A 21,058-nucleotide genomic window follows, 5' to 3' on the forward strand; every position below is an offset into this window, starting at 1 on the left:
GTGTTCCGCTCGCAATGCGGAAGTGAGGTCTGCGCATGCGCTCGCGATGTTGAAGTAATTCGCCACACATTACGTTCAAACTACGGCTTATTAACTTTTCATTTAGACGAATAATGAAAGATTGGTGTTATTATTTATACATTGAGGGAGAATGATGCTGGACAAGAGTCGTGTAACTGTCGTGGCGGACATTTTATTCAGTAAAAAACATTCAACAGAAGCAGGAATCCACTGCTGCTGCTCCAGAGTCTTTGTGCAGTAAGTACACATAATAATCTTCTTTTTACCAAACTATTGCATATTTATGTGCATATATCGCTATTAAATGTGTTCTTCCTCGCAGGGACAGAGAACTGTATCGTTCGGACAAAAGACTCTTTTCATTTGAACAACCGGAAACTGCTTTTCGAGGTAAATTAATATTTAATTTTTAATTTTGCTATTCCAACATTTATTAATCACACTTTATTTTGTTGCTTATGAGTAACTTTTATAAAAAAATATTCCATCCCGGTTTTGTCGACTTTGGCGCACTTCCGCTCAGTACCCGGATGTTGTTGTGATGGACACGTGACACATCCTGACGAACACTACCCCGGGGGTGTCCTAACTTTTTCCACTGAGGGCCGCACACTGAAAAATCAAAACAAGCGGGGGCCATTTAAAATATGTTTTTATTTAAAAAACCAATACAATATATGTGTAAAAATATACATTTAGGCTTGACCCCAGGGACCCCCAAAAAATATTTAGAATGTGTCATTATTTTGTATTATTGTTATTCAAGGTTTAAATCTCTAGAGCAGGGGTCACCAACACGCCCGTAAGGACCAGATGAGTCGCCCGCTGGCCTGTTCTAAAAATAGCTCAAATAGCAGCACTTACCAGTGAGCTGCCTCTATTTTTTCAAATTGTATTTATTTACTAGCAAGCTGGTCTCGCTTTGCTGGACATTTTTAATTCTAAGAGAGACAAAACTCAAATAGAATTTGAAAATCCCAGAAAATATTTGAAAGACTTGGTCTTCACTTGTTTAAATAAATGCATTTATTTTTTTACTTTGCTTCCTATAACTTTCAGAAAGACAATTTTAGAGAAAAAATACTACCATAAAAATGATTTTAGGACTTTTAAACACATATACCTTTTTACCTTTTAAATTCCTTCCTCTTCTTTCCTGACAATTTAAATCAATGTTCAAGTACATTTATTTTTTTATTGTAAAGAATGATAAATCAATTTTAATTAAATTATTCATTTTAGCTTCTGTTTTTTCGACGAATAATATTTGTGAAATATGTCTTCAAATTTATTTAGATTAAAATTAGAAACAAATATTTGTCTTTGTTAGAAATATAGCTTGGTCCAATTTGTTATATATTCTAATAAAGTGCAGATTGGATTTTAACCTATTTAAAACATGTCATCAACATTCTAAAATGTATCTTAAATCAGGAAAAAATACTAATGATGTTCTATAAATTCTTTTTTTAATTTTTTCAAAAAGATTCAAATTACATTTTTTTTTGCTGGAATTTAGAATTTTAAAGAATCGAAAAATATTTAGAAACATATTTATCTGTTTCTATATATATTTATTGTGAGAAATCATTAAGATGATCAGTGATTCCATAAAGATAAATATCATTCAGTGTTAATAATAACATAGAGTTAAAGGTAAATTGAGCAAATTGGCTATTTCTGGCAATTTATTGAAGTGTGTATCAAACTGGTAGCCCTTTGCATTAATCAGTAGCCAAGAAGTAGTTCTTGCTTTCAAAAAGCTTGCTGACCCCTGCTCTAGATCAACATTAGGTCTATCTTGTCAATATAACGTTTTTAAAGATTTAAGTTGTATGCCCTTTTTGTCAAAGAAAACCTGTTTTGTTATGGAAAAAAAACACAAAATATGGAATATAGTTTCCCCCAATAGAATTTTAAAGTGGAATATTTGAGATTATAGAATAATTGGAGCCTTAAAAATGTCAACACATAACACCATTGATTTCAATTTGTTATTTTTTTTAGCAATGACACACACAAAAAAAATCACACTAAAATTATTGGGGATCCAAAAGGGTCCTACTCATTAAAAATAAAAAACTTTTTTTTTTTTTTTTTTTTTTTTTTTTTTTTACTGTTTGCTTTAAACACAATCAATCGTCTTGAGATCAACTTCAGATCCATCTGTCAATTAAAACTTTTATTGTTGTTTATGTTTTTTGTTTCTTCTTATTAGGCCCTTCTTTAGAAAAAAAAAAAATGTTTGTTTTTTATATGGCAAACACAAAATATGCAACATTTTCCCCCAAAAATATCTCAAAGTGGAATATTTATTGTGACATTGATTTTCGATTATTATTTTTTTAAAGAAAATAACAGCCTGCATGGCAGCTTTGTGTTATTAGAGTAAACATTGCAACATTTTCTTGTCACATTTCACCTGTTTACTCTTCTGTTTTTTTTTTTTTTAATGGTATTTTTAGAATGTGCTTAGGGCCGTTAATGGCCGCACTTTGGACACCCCTGCTATACGAACACAAAACCTTAAAAAGTGGAATAAAAAGAGCCAACAGGAAAAAAATGTGTCATGTTGACTGTGATAACACACAAATGCTGACAGAATGTAGTATGAATGTAAGAATAGTTCCAATGTTGTGTTTGGATTTCCAGGAAAACTGGAATTTGGTTTGGAACTTGGGGAAAGTGTTAGTCTGAATGTCCAGGATGAGTGGAATGTGTTGACGTTGGAATGCTTTGAATAGGTTGAAACATGTGGGGATTGTGCTACCTGGAAACATGTCCCATTCATTTCAATGGGAACTTCCTGGAATTTTGGGAAAATCAGGATTTAAAAAAAATGATTAGAGGCATGAATGTCCTGAATGAGCTGAATTGGTTGGTGTTGGAATTGTTTAAATCGGACAATAAATCTTGACATAGTAAATGGCATTAGGGAATTTTGGGAAAATTGGGAATGTTTTTTTAACTTGGAAAAAGGGTAGTTTGAATTTCCAGAATGGTGGAATGCTTTGAAGAATGTGGGAATTGTGGAAGTTTGAAAAATGTCCAATCCATTTCAGTAAGAACTTCCTGGAAATTTGGGAATTTTTGGAAAATCTGGATTTTTTTGGAAAATAATTAAAAGCATGAATGTTCTGAATGAGCTGAATTGGTTGGTGTTGGAATTGTTTAAATCGGGCAATAAATGTTGACATAGTAAAATGGTATTAGGCTAGTGTGAATTTCCAGAATGGTGGAATGTGTTGACGTTGGAATGCTTTGAAGAATGTGGGAATTGTGCAACTTGGAAAAATGTCCCATTCATTTCAATTGAAACTTCCTGGAAATTTGGGAAAATTGGGAATTTTGTTGAACTTGGAAAAAGGGTAGTTTGAATTTCCAGAATGGTGGAATGTGTAGAAGGTGAATTTGAATAGGTTGAAAAATGTGGGAATTTAGAATGTTTAAAAAATGGTCAATTTATTTTGAATTGGAAAATGCACCAAAAAAAGGAATTATGGGAATTTTTTTAAAATAATTGTTGAAGTAGAGCACACAGTTGGAACAGTTTGAATCAGATGACAAATGTGGGAGTTGTGGAACTATGAAGAATGTCCCATTCAGTTCAAAAGGAATGTCAGAAAAAATTGGAAATTTTGGGAGAAGCAGGGATTTTTTTTTCAAAATAGTAAAAAACTTGAATGGTCAAAATGAGTTGAAATAGTCAGTGTTGACATTTTTCAAATCGGGGGAGAAATGTGGAAGTAGCAACATGTTGATTTGAGAAATAGTACTACAGAATTCCTGGAATTTTGGGAAAATGGGGAATTTTTCCAGTTAAAAAAAAAGACATGTTGTAAATGGAATGGTTGACTTTGGACTAGCGACTGCACAATACATCAAGGCCGCGGAACAGAGATACACTGCGGGTTTACACACACACACATCCACAAAAATATACGCCACACATACACCACCACCACCACCACCACCCCCCCCCCCAACCCAACGCCCTCGACACAAATCCCGGTCAGCGCCTGAGTGCTGCGGCCTGCCACCATGACCCCCAACTTCCTTCCCTCTGTTGCTAGATATCTGGAGATATATGTTGTAATATGTATATGTGCTTTGCTATGGAGGTTTTTTCCCACTCCAGACTGGGCCCCCTTAGGAGCCCAGTCTGGATTGTATTTTTTTACTCATCCTTCCCCAGCGTTGACCTTTTTCCCATCTTTTACGGGGCGCCTTATGGCGACCCATCAGCGTTCTTGTTCTGTAACCCTCTACACTGTTTGTTTGTCTAATCCTCAACAGGTTCGTGCTGAAAACAAAGTTTCGTTGTACTTGTGCAATGACAATAAAGACCTATCTTATCCTAATTTTTGTCCCTCCAAATTTTACCCAAAAATGTTTGCAAGTTATTAAAAATAAAAGATCACGTGTATATTCAGTGCATATGGAACATATTGACCTCACTTTTTACACATTTTGTCATGAGATGATTCAAATACATTCATTTTTCGTCCTCAAAATTCTACACACAATACCTCATAATGACAACATGAAAAACTATTTTTGTAAAACGTTTGCAAGTTATTAAAAATAAATACAAGATCACATGTACATACAGTGCATATGGAAAGTATTGACTTCACTTTTCACACATTTTGTTATGTTATAAATGGAATACATTCATTTTTCTCCTCAAAATTCTACACACAATTCCCTGTAATGACAACAAATATGTTTTTTTAGAGCTTTTTGCAACTAAGACATTACTGAGGCCTTGTTTGTAAGTACTAATTCCATGTGAGTGTTTACATCATGACTTTGTCCACAGATGGCCTCCACGAAGATGAAGAAGAAGATGATGGTGAAGAGGAAGAAGAAGAAGAGGAAGAATTAGATGAAGAGGCTAAGCTGATGTCCAGCATGGGTCTTCCTCTTGCCTTTGCCACCTCTTCCAGACGGCACAAAGAGGTATTTCTATCTTCCTGACATGACTAGTTAGTACAAGACCAGCAGTGTTACATGTTGCTGACATGACTAGTTAGTTAGTAGCAGTTGGTGTTGTGTTGCTGTGACAGGAGAAAGGCTGCAAGAAAAGGTCTACTTCATACCCGACTAAGCCTCTCCAAGACCAGCAGGAAGACACCACCAACAATAAAGGTCAGAACTATATTTCATAACATTGATTTTGATTCACTATTATTCATTTAACTATGGTAGTTTAAAAAAAAGATTACACTAAATGTCCTTGGGACCCAAAAAGGTCCCACTCATAAAACTTCAAAATATGTCATTCATTTTAATTTTATTTGTAACTTTATAACATTTATTTGGATACGTTATTATTTTTTGAGTAAGGACCGTGTAAAAAAATACACTAAAGGTCTTGGGGTCCCAAAAGGGTCCCACTCATTAAAGTGTTAAAAATATGTTGTTGTTTTTTTTGCTGTAATATTGGAATTGGAGACAAAAAAATCGATAACTCATAACTATGATTTTTTTTTCTTAACAAAGAAAATGAGAAAAAAAGTACACTAAAGTTCTTGGGGACCTAAAAGGGTCCCACTTATTAAAGTGTTGAAAATAGGTATATAAATGTTGCTGTAATATTTGGATTAGAGACAAAAATATCAATAACTCATAAGTATGATTTTTTAATTATTTTTTCTTTTTTTTTTTTTTTAGCAATGACAGTTTAAAATAAAATACACTAAAGGTCTTGGGGACCCAAAAGGGTCCCACTCATTAAAGTGTTAAAAATAGGTATATATTTTTTGCTTTAATATTTGAATTGGAGACAAAAAAATCAAAATCCTCATAAGTATGATTTTTGCATAATTTTTTCTTTTTTTTTTGCAATGAAAATTAAAAAAAATACACTAAAGGTCTTGGGGGCTCAAAAGGGTCCCACTCATTAAAGTGTTAAAAATAGGTATATATTTTTTTGCTGTAATATTTGAATTGGAGACAAAAAAAATCCATAACTCATAACTATGATTTTATATTATTTTTTTCTTTCTTTTTTTTTTTTTTAGCAATGGCAGTTTAAAATAAAACACACTAAAAGTCTCAGGGACCCAAAAGGGTCCCACTCATTAAAGTGTTAAAAATAAGTATATATTGTTTTACTCTCAACACATAAATGTGTTGAGGGGAATATTTGAATTGGAGACAAAAAAATCAATAACTCATAAATATGACTATAATTTTTTATTTTTTATTTTTTTTTAGCAATGACAGTTTTAAAAAAAATACACTAAGTCTTGGGGACCCAAAAGGGTCTCACTCATAGAAGCTTTAGGAATAAGTTTACTTTTAACTTCTGATCTATCTTTATATTATTATTTTATTTTATTTTATTTTTGTTATTGTTTTATACTATTTGTCAAAGAAATCCTTGTTTTTTTTTACGGCGAAAAGAAAAGATGCAACATTTTCCACAATCTTCATGAACATTTTTTGAGCAATGACAGTTTCAAATTCTTAGGGATCCAAAAGGGTCCCACTCATTAAAGCTTTATAATAAGTCTTTTTTTTATTTTCAATCTCTACATCAACTTCAGATCTGTCTGTCAATTATCCTTTTTTTTGTTACATTGTTATTATATTATTAGTTTTATGCCCTTATTGTCAAATAAAACTTTGTTTTAATAAGGCAAACACACAAAATACGCAATATTTGTACAACAAATATTTCAAAGTATAATGTTTGATGTGAAATAATTGGAGCCTTGAATGGGTCAATAATTCATAACATTGATTCTGATTCATTATTATTTTTTGAGTAATGACATTTAAAAAAAAAAATCATATTAAAGGTCTTGGGGACCTAAAACGGTCCCACTTATCAAAGTGTTAAAAATAAGTTGTTTTTTTAGTTTACTCTCAACCCATAAATCTCAAAATCAACTTCAAATCCATCTGTTAAATAGAATTTTTTTTTTTCCCCATGTTTTTTTGTTTGTGTTATGCCCATTTTTGTCAAATAAAAACACACAAAAATATTTTCCACAAAAATGGGTAATATTTATTGTGAAGTAATTGGAGGGTTTTATATGTCAATAATTAATAACATTGATTTTGTTAAAAAATAAAAGTCACACTAAAGGGTCCCACTCATAAATGTGTTTAAAAACAAGTCATTAATTCTTTTCTTTTCAATCTCTACATCAACTTCAGGTCTATCTGTCAATGATCCCTTTTTGTTACATTATTATTATATTATTAGTTTTATGCCCTTTTTGTCAAATACAACTTTGTTTTAATTGGGCAAACACACAAAATATGCAATATTTCCCCCAAAAAATATGTCAAAGTGTATTATTTGATGTGAAATAATATATATAATAAGTGAATAAAAAGGTGATTTGATTGCTTGCACAGACGACAAGAACAGTTTGGAGGAAGAACTGGAGTTGGAAACCCTGGGGGACCATTTAGAGACCCTGGGGGACAATTTGGAGGCCCTGGGGGACAATTTGGAGGCCCTGGGGGACCACCATGAAGGCTGGGAGACCTACTGGGGTAAATTATTGCACAAAACCACACGACTACATAACAAACTATTATTAGTATTCAAGAAAATGTCTAAAATAGATCTTTTTTTAAATGTTCTTTTTTTATGGATACATTTTTTTTTACTTTGTCCAATTAAAAAGTTTTATTATATCATATATGTGTGTGTGTGTGTGTGTGTGTGTGTGTGTGTGTGTGTGTGTGTGTGTGTGTGTGTGTGTGTGTGTGTGTGTGTGTGTGTGTGTGTGTGATATTTTATGTAGGTTTACAATAATTGAAAATGAAAACAGTTTATAATTGAAAATAATATTAATACAAAATAATATTTACAAATATACACATACTGTATATATTTATATATATATGTATAATATAATTGATATACATCTAAAATAACAATGAATATATATTTTAATGTTGTTTTTTAAACTATTGTTTTTAATTTAAGAAAATCTGATTGAATTTTTTATATATATATATATATATATATATATATATATAATTTTATGTATGTTTACAATAATTGAAAATAAAAACATTTTTTAATTGAAAATAATAATTATACAAAATAATATTTACAAATATATACATACTGTATGTATATATGTATAATATAATTGACATACATCTAAAATAGAAATATATTTAAATATTGATTTTTAAATTATTTTAATTTAAGAAAATCTGATTTAATTTTTTGATATATATATACATACATATATATATATATATATATATATATATATATATATGTATATGTATATATATATTAATTTTATGTATGTTTACAATAATTGAAAATAAAAACCGTGTTTAATTGAAAATAATAATTATACAAAGTAATATTTACTAATATATATACTGTATGTATATGTACAATGTAATTGATATACATATAATATATATATTTTAATATTGTTTTTTTTAAATTAGGAAAATCAATTTTATATATATATATATACTTAATTATATACATATATATATATATTATGTATGTTTACAAAATTGAAGATAAAAACAGTTTTTATTTGAAAATAATAATTATACAAAATATTTACAAATGTATACATACTGTATATATGTATACATATATTAAATAAACATATATTTTAATATTGTTTTTTAAATAACTTTTTTTAATTTGAGAAAGTCAGATTTCATTTTATATATTTATATATATTATCTATGTTTACGATAATTGAAAATAAAAAGAGTTATTAATTGAAAATATTAATTATACAAAATATTTACAAATATATACATACTGTATATATGTATAATATACTTGATATACATATAAAATAAATATATATTTTAGTATTGTTTTTTAAAATATTTGTTTTTATTTAAGAGAATCATATATATATGCATATATATATATATATGTATAATGTATGTTTACAATAATTGAAAATAGTTTTTAATTGAAAATAATAATCATACAAAACAATATTTACAAATATATACATACTGATATACATCTAAAAATAAATATATATTTTACTAGTTTTTAAATATTTTTTTTAATTTAAGAAAATCAGATTTAATTTTATTTATTTATACATATTGTATTAGTGTCCGCCCTGAGATGGGTAGGTTGTGAGTTCAAACCCCGGCCGAGTCATAGCAAAGACTATAAAAATGGGAGCCATTACCTCCCTGCTTGGCACTCAGCATCAAGGCTTGGAATTGGGGGTTAAATCACCAGAAATGATTCCCAGGGGGTGATCAAGGGTGATGGGTCAAATGCAGAGAATCATTTTGCCACATCTCGTGAGTGTGTGAAAATCATTGCTACTTTAACTTCAACTTTATTATTGTATTATATATTTACAATGATAAAAAGTTTAAAATAATTACATTTCAAAAGTACAATCAAAAATGTATACAACACAGCTCTCGAATTTTACCGCCATATTCGCCACGACCGCCCTCGTCATTCGCCGTAATTCCCTAAAAAAATGTACTGAAATTTAAGAACATGCCGTGACCGCCCTTGACTTTGTACTTGTTAATGGACCAGGGATGTAACAGTGTACAGTATTATGATCATTTGCAATTGTTAATACAGTGACATTTTTTTAATGACTGAAAACCCGTCATTCATGACTGCGGTTTCGGCAACAGGAAGTCAGGGTGTTTGGCTTGACAATCATGGCGGTTTAACCTCATTTTCTCTCTTTTCCTGCGTGTGTTTAAGAGCGCACTGCTGTGTTTAGATGGAGACAGCTGTGGACAATAAACAGTACAACAATAACAATGAAACTATTTGACGTTTTGCAGCAGGCGATGTGTGGTGAACGTTGTCACAACTTGTTTATACTTTTACTTTGTTTACTGGGACGTTCACTCCTCCTTAATTTAACTGTCTCAGTGTTGAAATGACATCAATACTGTGTGTGCTGCAGCCCAACAGGGTGAAGGTCTGCTGTGGAGCAGCTGGCAGGAGAAGCATGGACCTTCAGAGGGTTCCCAGGTGGCTCCTTGGGACCATCCCAGCACCAAGACCACCTGGGACCAGCACGCCACCGACACCTACTACCTGTACTGGGAGCAGTACTGCTACTGGGCAGCACAGGGATGGACCTGTGAGGCAGCGGCAGAGGAAGACTTAGACCTTCTTCTAGAACACAACTGCTCTTTACGCTCAGCTGACTCTCAAACAGTTGCAGACCAGCCCTGCGATGCAGGAGATTGTGGCCAGAAGTCTGATGTTTCCTCTCAGCAGGAAGCTACTCAGCCTACAGGTCAGTGACTCAGACATACCTTTATTATTATTATTAATACTAATAATAATTATGTATGTATGCAGGACATGAGCCGTATTAATGACTTCCAGTGCACCATATTACCACGGTATTAAGGCCCACAGTACCATATTACCAAGGTATTAAGTCCACAGTATGATATTACCACGGTATTAAGACCACAGTATGATATTACCACGGTATTAAGCCCCACAGTACGATATTACCACGGTATTAAGGCCCACAGTACGATATTACCACGGTATTAAGGCCCACAGTATGATATTACCACGGTATTAAGGCCCACAGTACCATATTACCAAGGTATTAAGTCCACAGTATGATATTACCACGGTATTAAGGCCCACAGTACGATATTACCACGGTATTAAGGCCCACAGTACGATATTACCATGATATTAAGGCCCACAGTATGATATTACCACGGTATTAAGGCCCACAGTATGATATTACCACGGTATTAAGGCCCACAGTACCATATTACCAAGGTATTAAGTCCACAGTATGATATTACCACGGTATTAAGGCCCACAGTACGATATTACCACGGTATTAAGGCCCACAGTACGATATTACCACGGTATTAAGACCACAGTATGATATTACCACGGTATTAAGGCCCACAGTACGATATTACCACGGTATTAAGGCCCACAGTACGATATTACCACGGTATTAAGGCCCACAGTACGATATTACCACGGTATTAAGGCCCACAGTACAATATTACCACGATATTAAGGCCCACAGTATGATATTACCACGGTATAAAGGCCCACAGTACGATATTACCATGATATTAAGGCCCACAGTATGATATTACCACGGTATAAAGGCCCACAGTACGATATTACCATGATATTAAGGCCCACAGTATGATATTACCACGGTATTAAGGCCAGGGTATGATATTACCACGGTATTAAGGCCCACAGTACCATATTACAACAGTATTAAAGCCCACAGTACGATATTACCACAATATTAAGGCCCACAGTACCATATTACCACGGTATTAAGGCCCACATTACAATATTACCACGTTATTAAGGCCCACAGTACGATATTACCACGGTATTAAAGCCCACAGTACGATATTACCACAGTATTAAGGCCCACAGTACGATATTACCATGGTATTAAGGCCCACAGTACGATACTACCACGGTATTAAGGCCCACAGTACGATATTACCATGATATTAAGGCCCACAGTATGATATTACCATGGTATTAAGGCCAGGGTATGATATTACCACGGTATTAAGGCCCACATTACAATATTACCACGGTATTAAGGCCCACAGTATGATATTACCACGGTATTAAGACCACAGTATGATATTACCACGGTATTAAGACCACAGTATGATATTACCACGGTATTAAGGCCCACAGTACGATATTACCACGGTATTAAGGCCCACAGTACGATATTACCATGGTATTAAGGCCCACAGTACAATATTACCATGATATTAAGGCCCACAGTATGATATTACCACGGTATAAAGGCCCACAGTACGATATTACCATGATATTAAGGCCCACAGTATGATATTACCACGGTATTAAGGCCAGGGTATGATATTACCACGGTATTAAGGCCCACAGTACCATATTACCACAGTATTAAAGCCCACAGTACCATATTACCACGATATTAAGGCCCACAGTACCATATTACCACGGTATTAAGGCCCACATTACAATATTACCACGTTATTAAGGCCCACAGTACGATATTACCACGGTATTAAAGCCCACAGTACGATATTACCACAGTATTAAGGCCCACAGTACGATATTACCATGGTATTAAGGCCCACAGTACGATACTACCACGGTATTAAGGCCCACAGTACGATATTACCATGATATTAAGGCCCACAGTATGATATTACCATGGTATTAAGGCCAGGGTATGATATTACCACGGTATTAAGGCCCACATTACAATATTACCACGGTATTAAGTCCCACAGTACGATATTACCACGGTATTAAAGCCCACAATACGATATATACCACAGTATTAAAGCCCACAGTACGATATTACCACGATATTAAGGCCCACAGTACGATATTACCACGATATTAAGGCCAAGGTAGGATATCACCACGGTATTAAGGCCACGGTATGGTATTACCACGGTATGATATTATTGAAGTATATGTCCCAAAACCCAACTTAAATATGTTAGTGTGCAAAATGAGTAAAGAACGAGTCCTCTCATCGATTAAGAACACACTTCACTTCCTGATTACGGCATGCCACGCCCCCACCTTGGCGCGGGGCAGAGGATTCTGGGAGATGTAGTTTAATTTCCACACCCGGCTAACGCTCAAGCGCCGGAAGAAAACTACACGCCATGTCTTTGTTTACTAGCGTCACGGTATTGTTGTAAAGACTTTGAAACCCAAATACCGTGGTGTGTACAGAACTGTTGCACCCCCAGTGATTGGTCACAAAACTTTCAGAACTCTGCTCCACACATTCAGATCTTGACCTTATTCTGTAATGGGTCTGGACCTGGTCCTAAAATCTATGTACAAACTAAATAAAGTAGTTTCATTGTAGTTATTTACCATGGCTTTGAATCCAATCCTCACCAAGGAATCCAACGGAACAGTTCTGTGCCCAAGTTTTATTGTCATGTGGCTGACTAAGGTCTGCAAGTCCACTTCATGTTGGATGTACTTCAGACTCCCGACTAGCTGCTGGCAGCACCAGCCAAACAGTGACTTCCAGAATGTGCAATGGTGACCATGAAGATGAGCATGAGGACGATGGTGGAGATGACGGTCCCTCAAGAGGACCGGCCAAGGTCAAACGCAGGTCACTTCAACACATCACCTTATCCACCACATACACACATCACCTTATCCACCACATACACACATCACTTTATCCACCACATACACACATCACCTTATCCACCACATACACACATCACCTTATGAATCTATAATCTGCTCTTGTCTTGCAGTCATGAACTTGATGCTGAGGAGACGCCTCATCTGTCACGTGACCAAGCCTGGAAGAAACTTGGACTCAAACACAATCCACAATCCATGTGAGTCCGAGCACTCTCGTCCATTCCAGTCCTTCACTTAGAATCCACAATTCTAACCTTAACCAAGTTCATCACTTAGAATCCACGGGTACAATCTAACCCATTCCATCACTTAGAATCCACAATTCCATGGTTCTTACCCTAACCCAGTCCATCACTTAGAATCAAAAAAATCCACAGTTCCAACCCTAACCAAGTCCATTAATTAAAATCCACAATTCCACGGTTACAACCCTAACCCAGTCCGTCACTTAAAATCAACAAATCCACGGTTCCAACCCTAATCCAGTCCATCACTTAGAAGCCACAGTTCCAACCCAAACCCAGTCTATCACTTAGAATCCACAAATCCACGGTTCCAACCCTAACCCAGTCCATCACTTAGAATCCACAAATCCACGGTTCCAACCCTAACCCAGTCCATCACTTAGAATCCACAGTTACAATCTAACCCAGTCCATCACTTAGAATCCACAGTTACAATCTAACCCAGTCCATCACTTAGAATCCACAATTCCACAGTTCCAACCCTAACCCAGTCCATCACTTAGAATCCACAAATCCACGGTTACAACCCTAACCCAGTCCGTCACTTAGAATCCACGGGTAAAATCTAACCCAGTCCATCACTTAGAATTCACAATTCTAATCTTAACCCAGTCCATCACTTAGAATCCACAATTCCACAGTTCCGACTCTAACCCAGTTCATCACTAAGATTCCACAGTTCCAATCCTAACCCAGTCCATCACTTGCAATCCACAAATCCACGGTTCCAACCCTAACCCAGTCCATCACTTAGAATCCACAGTTACAATCTAACCCAGTCCATCACTTAGAATCCACAGTTACAATCTAACCCAGTCCATCACTTAGAATCCACAGTTACAATCTAACCCAGTCCATCACTTAGAATCCACAGTTACAATCTAACCCAGTCCATCACTTAGAATCCACAATTCCACAGTTCCAACCCTAACCCAGTCCATCACTTAGAATCCACAGATCCACAGTTCCAACCCTAACCCAGTCCATCACTTGCAATCCACAAATCCACGGTTCCAACCCTAACCCAGTCCATCACTTAGAATCCACAGTTACAATCTAACCCAGTCCATCACTTAGAATCCACAGTTACAATCCAACCCAGTCCATCACTTAGAATCCACAATTCCACAGTTCCAACCCTAACCCAGTCCATCACTTAGAATCCACAAATCCACGGTTACAACCCTAACCCAGTCCGTCACTTAGAATCCACGGGTAAAATCTAACCCAGTCCATCACTTAGAATTCACAATTCTAATCTTAACCCAGTCCATCACTTAGAATCAACAAATCCACGGTTCTAACCCTAACCCAGTCCATCATTTAGAATCCACAATACCACAGTTCTAACCATGACCCAGTTCGTCACTTAGAATACACAATTCCACGGTTCTAACCCAAACACAGCCTGTGACTTAGAATCCAGTCCTTGTGTCTCAGGTTTGACAGTGTGTTCGACTTCAGAGAAGTTCCAGGCCAGAAGCGATGGAGGCGATGGTGCTCCAAGAAAGGTGGCAACGGCATCAACCAACACATCAGATTCACGGAGGACCAAGAGGACCAAGAGGACCAAGAGGACCAAGAGGACCAAGAGGACCAGGAGGACCAAGAGGACCAAGAGGACCTGACACAGCCACAGTGCAGCAGAACCCTCTATAAGGTAAGACCGGGGAAGTGACCGCCTTACAGATATAGTCGATGATCAATAGAAGTGATTAGAATCTGAGTCCAAACTAGCCTGTAACCTCTCCTGGGACTTTGTTACCTACCTCTGTTGCTTTTCTCCATAGTCCACACTGCTTGGCTCTTGGTCTGGTAACAACGTAGTCCCCCGTCTGAAGGTTATAAGGGTTCTTCTCCCTGAAAAAGTCTTACAGAGTGTCTATGGATGTTCTCATTTCTCCAGGTCTTGGTATTCCCTGTTCATACTCCTGGACTTAGATTGGTCACCTGTGCATACTCCTGGACTTAAATTGGTCACCTGTTCATACTCCTGGACTTAGATTGGTCACATCTAGTCTTAGACTTAGATTGGTCACATCTAGTCTTAGACTTAGATCGGTCACATTTAGTCTTAGACTTAGATCGGTCACATCTAGTCTTAGACTTAGATCGGTCACATTTAGTCTTAGACTTAGATCGGTCACATCTAGTCTTAGACTTAGATCGGTCACATCTAGTCTTAGACTTATATCGGTCACATCTAGTCTTAGACTTAGATCGGTCACATCTAGTCTTAGACTTAGATCGGTCACATCTAGTCTTTAGAATGTTTTTTGCAGAAGTAAACAAACATCTTTTCACAGGTGCGTGACTTCCTGCAGAAGATAGAGCGTGCAGATCAGAGCACGTCACGTGAGGAGAGGAAGGTGTCACACTCTGATGTGTCCCCACAAGGCCAGGAGATGGAGGTGTCACACTCTGGTGTGTCCCCACAAGACCAGGAGAGGAAGGTGTCACACTCCGGTGTGTCCCCACAAGACCAGGAGAGGAAGGTGTCACACTCTGATGTGTCCCCACAAGACCAGGAGATGGAGGTGTCACACTCTGGTGTGTCCCCACAAGACCAGGAGAGGAAGGTGTCACACTCTGGTGTGTCCCCACATGACCAGGAGAGAAGTGGCAGCTCCTTAGACCCCGAGGAGTGTGAAGGAACATGTGTCCTTCCTCCTCTTCTGGATGAAGGAACATCTCATCCACGCCTAGAAGCTCTGCAGATAGCCCACACACCTGCTGGCAATGGTGGTGAGTAATCATCATCACACCATAAGTCATCATCATAATAACAATAGTAATCATAATAATAACAACAATAGTAATCATAATAAAAACAATTGTAATTATAATGACAATAGTATTAATAATAACAATACTAATCATAATAATAACATGATTAAAATAGCAACAATATCATAATAATAACAATAGTAATGATAATTATAACAATAGTAGTAATCATAATTGTAATCATAACAATAACGTTCATAATTATAATAATAACAACAATAGTAATAATAATAGTAATCATAATAATAACAATAGTAGTCATAATAACAACAATCATAATAATAATAATAACAATAATAAGCATTATAATAACAATAATAGTAATCATAATAACATAATAATCATAATAATGATAACAATAATCATAATAATAACAATAGTGTTCATAATAATAATAACAATAATCGTCATAACATCAATCGTATTAATAAAATAGTAATCATAATAATAACAACAATAATCATAATGATAACAATATTAAACATAACAATAGTAATCATTAAAATAACTCTAGTCATAATAATAGCAATGATAATCATAACAATAGTCATTATAACAATAATCATAATCATAATAATCATAGAAATACAAAGACAAATTATAAAAATAACAATAATAAACATAATAATAATAACAACAGTAATAATCATGATCATAATACAACAATAATAATCATAATAACAACAATTATAATGATGATAATGATAATAATCATAATAATAGTAATCATATTAATAACAACAACAATCATGATAACAACAATAGTAATCATGATGATAGTAACAATAATAATTATATTATTAACAACGATAATAATCATAATAGCAATTATAATCATGATAATAATAACAATAATAATCATAATAGTAATCATAATAACAATAATAATCACAATATTAATTATAATCATAATAATAGTAATCATAGTAATAACAAAAATAATAATCATGACAATAACAACAACAATAATCATGATAACAAAAATAGTAAAAATGATAATAATAATAATAATAATAACAACCATAATAATAACAACAATATTAATCCTGATAATAATTAGGCTGATATCACTGCAGTTGTACGTATCGCAACTGGCCTTACAAGTTGGACAGTGAATGTGTTGACAGTGGTGCTGTAGTATGGTGACAGAGTGAATGTGTGGACAGCGGTGCTGTAGTATGGTGATAGAGTGAATGTGTTGACAGCGGTGCTGTAGTATGGTGACAGAGTGAATGTGTTGACAGCGGTGCTGTAGTATGGTGATAGAGTGAATGTGTTGACAGCGGTGCTGTAGTATGGTGACAGAGGGAATGTGTTGACAGCGGTGCTGTAGTATGGTGACAGAGTGAATGTGTGGACAGCGGTGCTGTAGTATGGTGACAGAGTGAATGTGTGGACAGCGGTGCTGTAGTATGGTGACAGAGTGAATGTGTGGACAGCGGTGCTGTAGTATGGTGACAGAGTGAATGTGTGGACAGCGGTGCTGTAGTATGGTGACAGAATGAATGTGTTGACAGCGGTGCTGTAGTATGGTGACAGAGTGAATGTGTGGACAGCTGTGCTGTAGTATGGTGACAGAGTGAATGTGTTGACAGCGGTGCTGTAGTATGGTGACAGAGTGAATGTGTTGACAGCGGTGCTGTAGTATGGTGACAGAGTGAATGTGTGGACAGCTGTGCTGTAGTATGGTGACAGAGGGAATGTGTGGACAGCGGTGCTGTAGTATGGTGACAGAGTGAATGTGTGGACAGCGGTGCTGTAGTATGGTGACAGAGTGAATGTGTGGACAGCGGTGCTGTAGTATGGTGACAGAGTGAATGTGTTGACAGCGGTGCTGTAGTATGGTGACAGAGTGAATGTGTGGACAGCTGTGCTGTAGTATGGTGACAGAGTGAATGTGTTGACAGCGGTGCTGTAGTATGGTGACAGAGTGAATGTGTTGACAGCGGTGCTGTAGTATGGTGACAGAGTGAATGTGTTGACAGCGGTGCTGTAGTATGGTGACAGAGTGAATGTGTGGACAGCGGTGCTGTAGTATGGTGACAGAGTGAATGTGTTGACAGCGGTGCTGTAGTATGGTGACAGAGTGAATGTGTGGACAGCTGTGCTGTAGTATGGTGACAGAGTGAATGTGTTGACAGCGGTGCTGTAGTATGGTGACAGAGTGAATGTGTTGACAGCGGTGCTGTAGTATGGTGACAGAGTGAATGTGTTGACAGCGGTGCTGTAGTATGGTGACAGAGTGAATGTGTTGACAGCGGTGCTGTAGTATGGTGACAGAGTGAATGTGTTGACAGCGGTGCTGTAGTATGGTGACAGAGTGAATGTGTGGACAGCTGTGCTGTAGTATGGTGACAGAGTGAATGTGTTGACAGCGGTGCTGTAGTATGGTGACAGAGTGAATGTGTGGACAGCTGTGCTGTAGTATGGTGACAGAGTGAATGTGTTGACAGCGGTGCTGTAGTATGGTGACAGAGTGAATGTGTTGACAGCGGTGCTGTAGTATGGTGACAGAGTGAATGTGTTGACAGCGGTGCTGTAGTATGGTGACAGAGTGAATGTGTGGACAGCTGTGCTGTAGTATGGTGACAGAGTGAATGTGTTGACAGCGGTGCTGTAGTATGGTGACAGAGTGAATGTGTTGACAGCGGTGCTGTAGTATGGTGACAGAGTGAATGTGTTGACAGCGGTGCTGTAGTATGGTGACAGAGTGAATGTGTTGACAGCGGTGCTGTAGTATAGTGACAGAGTGAATGTGTGGACAGCGGTGCTGTAGTATGGTGACAGAGTGAATGTGTTGAAGATGGCAGGAAGTGTAAGAAGAAGAGGAGGAAGTGGGCCAACAACAACAAGAAGCAGCAGCAGCAGGTCCCAGCAGACATGGTATCAGAACCAGGTCTGGCCAAGTACTGGGCTCAGCGCTACAGACTCTTCTCCCGCTTCGACCAAGGAATCAGACTAGACCGAGGTCAGTGTCACAGGATGCTTTCCATCCTTTAAACAGAATCTCAGCCAACTGTCAGTTGAATAGTGTGTGTGTGTGTGTGTGTGTGTGTGTGTGTGTGTGTGTGTGTGTGTGTGTGCGTGTGTGCGCGTTGCAGAGGGTTGGTTCTCCGTCACGCCAGAGAAGATCGCAGAGCACATCGCCCTGAGGGTGGCTTGCAACTTCTCGCACGCTCAGCTGGTCATCGATGCCTTCTGTGGCGTGGGAGGGAACGCCATCCAGTTTGCACTCGCTGGCATGAGAGGTGAGTACTGCTGCCGCCTCCTTTCATGTGCACCCCACCACCTCATTTGAAGTACACTGCAAATCCTTTAAAGTGGCCTGCCACATAGTTTAATGTGGCCTACCAGGCCGTTTGAAGTGCACCGCAACATCCTTACATTTGGCCAGCCGGCCACGCCGTTTCACGTGGCCCGCCACAACGTTTAATGTGGTTCGCCGCGTTATATAAGGTGGCCGGTTACATCGTTTAAACTGGCCAGCAACATCATTAAAGTGGCCCACCATGTCGTTTAGGTGGCCTGCCACGCCTTTTGAAGTACACCGCAAGATTGTTTAATTAAGGTGGTTTACTGTGTCACATAAGATGGTCGGTTACATTGTTTAAAGTGGCCCCCAATGTCATTTAAATTAGCCCGCAAAGTCATTTAACTTGGCCCGCCATGTCGTTAAAGTGGCCCGCCACACCGTTTGAAGTGCTCCACAACGTTGTTTAATTTGGCCCGACACAACGTCTAGTGTGATTTGCCGCATCATATGAGGTGGCCAGATACATTTTTTAAATTGGCCCGCAATGTCATTTAAATTGGCCCGCCTCCTCATCGTTTAATGTGGCTTGCTTCACTGTTACAAGTGCACCGCAACATGGTTTAATTTGGACCGCCACAAAGTTTAACGTAATTTGCCGCATCAAATTAGGTGGCCGATTACATCCTTTAAAAATGGCCCGCAACATCATTTAATGTGGCCCACCACGTCGTTTAATGTGGCCCGCCAGGTCGTTTAATGTGACCCGCCACGCCGTTTGAAATACACCGCAAGATTGTTTAATTTGGCCCGAAACAAGATTTAAGCTGGTTTACCGCGTCACATATGGTGGTCGGTTACATTGTTTGATGTGGCCTGAAATGTCATTTAACTTGGCCCGCAAAGTCAGTTAACTTGGCCCGCCATGTCGTTTAATGTGGCCCGCCACGCCGTTGGAAGTGCACCACAACATTGTTTGACTACGCCATTTTAACGTGGCCCGCCACAACGTTTAATCTGGTTTGCCGCGTCATATAATGTGGCCAGTTACATTGTTTGAATTGGCCCGCCACGCCGTTTGAAGTACTCCGAAGATTGTTTAATTTGGCCTGACACAACGTTTAATGTGGCTAGCCACGCCGTTTGAAGTGCACCGCAAGATTGTTTAATTTGGCTCAACACAACATTTAAAGTGGTTTACCGCGTCATATAAGGTGGTCGGTTACATTGTTTAAATTGGCCGGCTACGTCATTTAAAGTGGCCCGCCACATCATTTAAAGTGGCCCACCACGCCGTTTGAAGTGCACCGAAACATTGTTTAATTTGGCCCGACACAACATTTAATATGGTTTGCCGCATCATACATGGTGCCCGGTTACATTGTTTAAAGTGGCCCACCACGTCGTTTTATTTTGGCTTGCCGCTCTGTTTAAAGTGCACCGCAACATTGTTTAATTTGGCCTGACCAAACGTTTAACGTGATTTACTGCATCATATAAGGTGGCCGGTATCATTACTTAAGTGGCCTCCAACGTGGTTTAAATCGGACCACAAGGTCATTTAACTTGGCCCGCCATATCGTTTAAGGTGGCCAGCCACGC

At 37.2% G+C, this 21,058-nt stretch overlaps 1 protein-coding gene across 1 annotated transcript in view; it reads left to right on the forward strand.

Annotated features, from left to right (window-relative positions):
- Positions 1 to 21,058, forward strand: part of tgs1 (trimethylguanosine synthase 1) — a 27,529-nt gene continuing 6,471 nt past the window's right edge. The window contains exons 1-12 of the mRNA XM_061891481.1: positions 1 to 258; positions 344 to 411; positions 4,844 to 4,983; positions 5,091 to 5,172; positions 7,396 to 7,536; positions 9,936 to 10,274; positions 13,001 to 13,133; positions 13,285 to 13,371; positions 14,860 to 15,079; positions 15,726 to 16,164; positions 19,010 to 19,174; positions 19,308 to 19,454. Coding sequence (XP_061747465.1) covers positions 152 to 258; positions 344 to 411; positions 4,844 to 4,983; positions 5,091 to 5,172; positions 7,396 to 7,536; positions 9,936 to 10,274; positions 13,001 to 13,133; positions 13,285 to 13,371; positions 14,860 to 15,079; positions 15,726 to 16,164; positions 19,010 to 19,174; positions 19,308 to 19,454 — 2,068 coding nt within the window. The 5' untranslated portion in view covers positions 1 to 151. The remainder of the gene's footprint in view (positions 259 to 343; positions 412 to 4,843; positions 4,984 to 5,090; positions 5,173 to 7,395; positions 7,537 to 9,935; positions 10,275 to 13,000; positions 13,134 to 13,284; positions 13,372 to 14,859; positions 15,080 to 15,725; positions 16,165 to 19,009; positions 19,175 to 19,307; positions 19,455 to 21,058) is intronic.

This window comes from Nerophis ophidion, linkage group LG28, assembly GCF_033978795.1.
Source record: "Nerophis ophidion isolate RoL-2023_Sa linkage group LG28, RoL_Noph_v1.0, whole genome shotgun sequence".
NCBI lineage: Eukaryota > Metazoa > Chordata > Actinopteri > Syngnathiformes > Syngnathidae > Nerophis > Nerophis ophidion.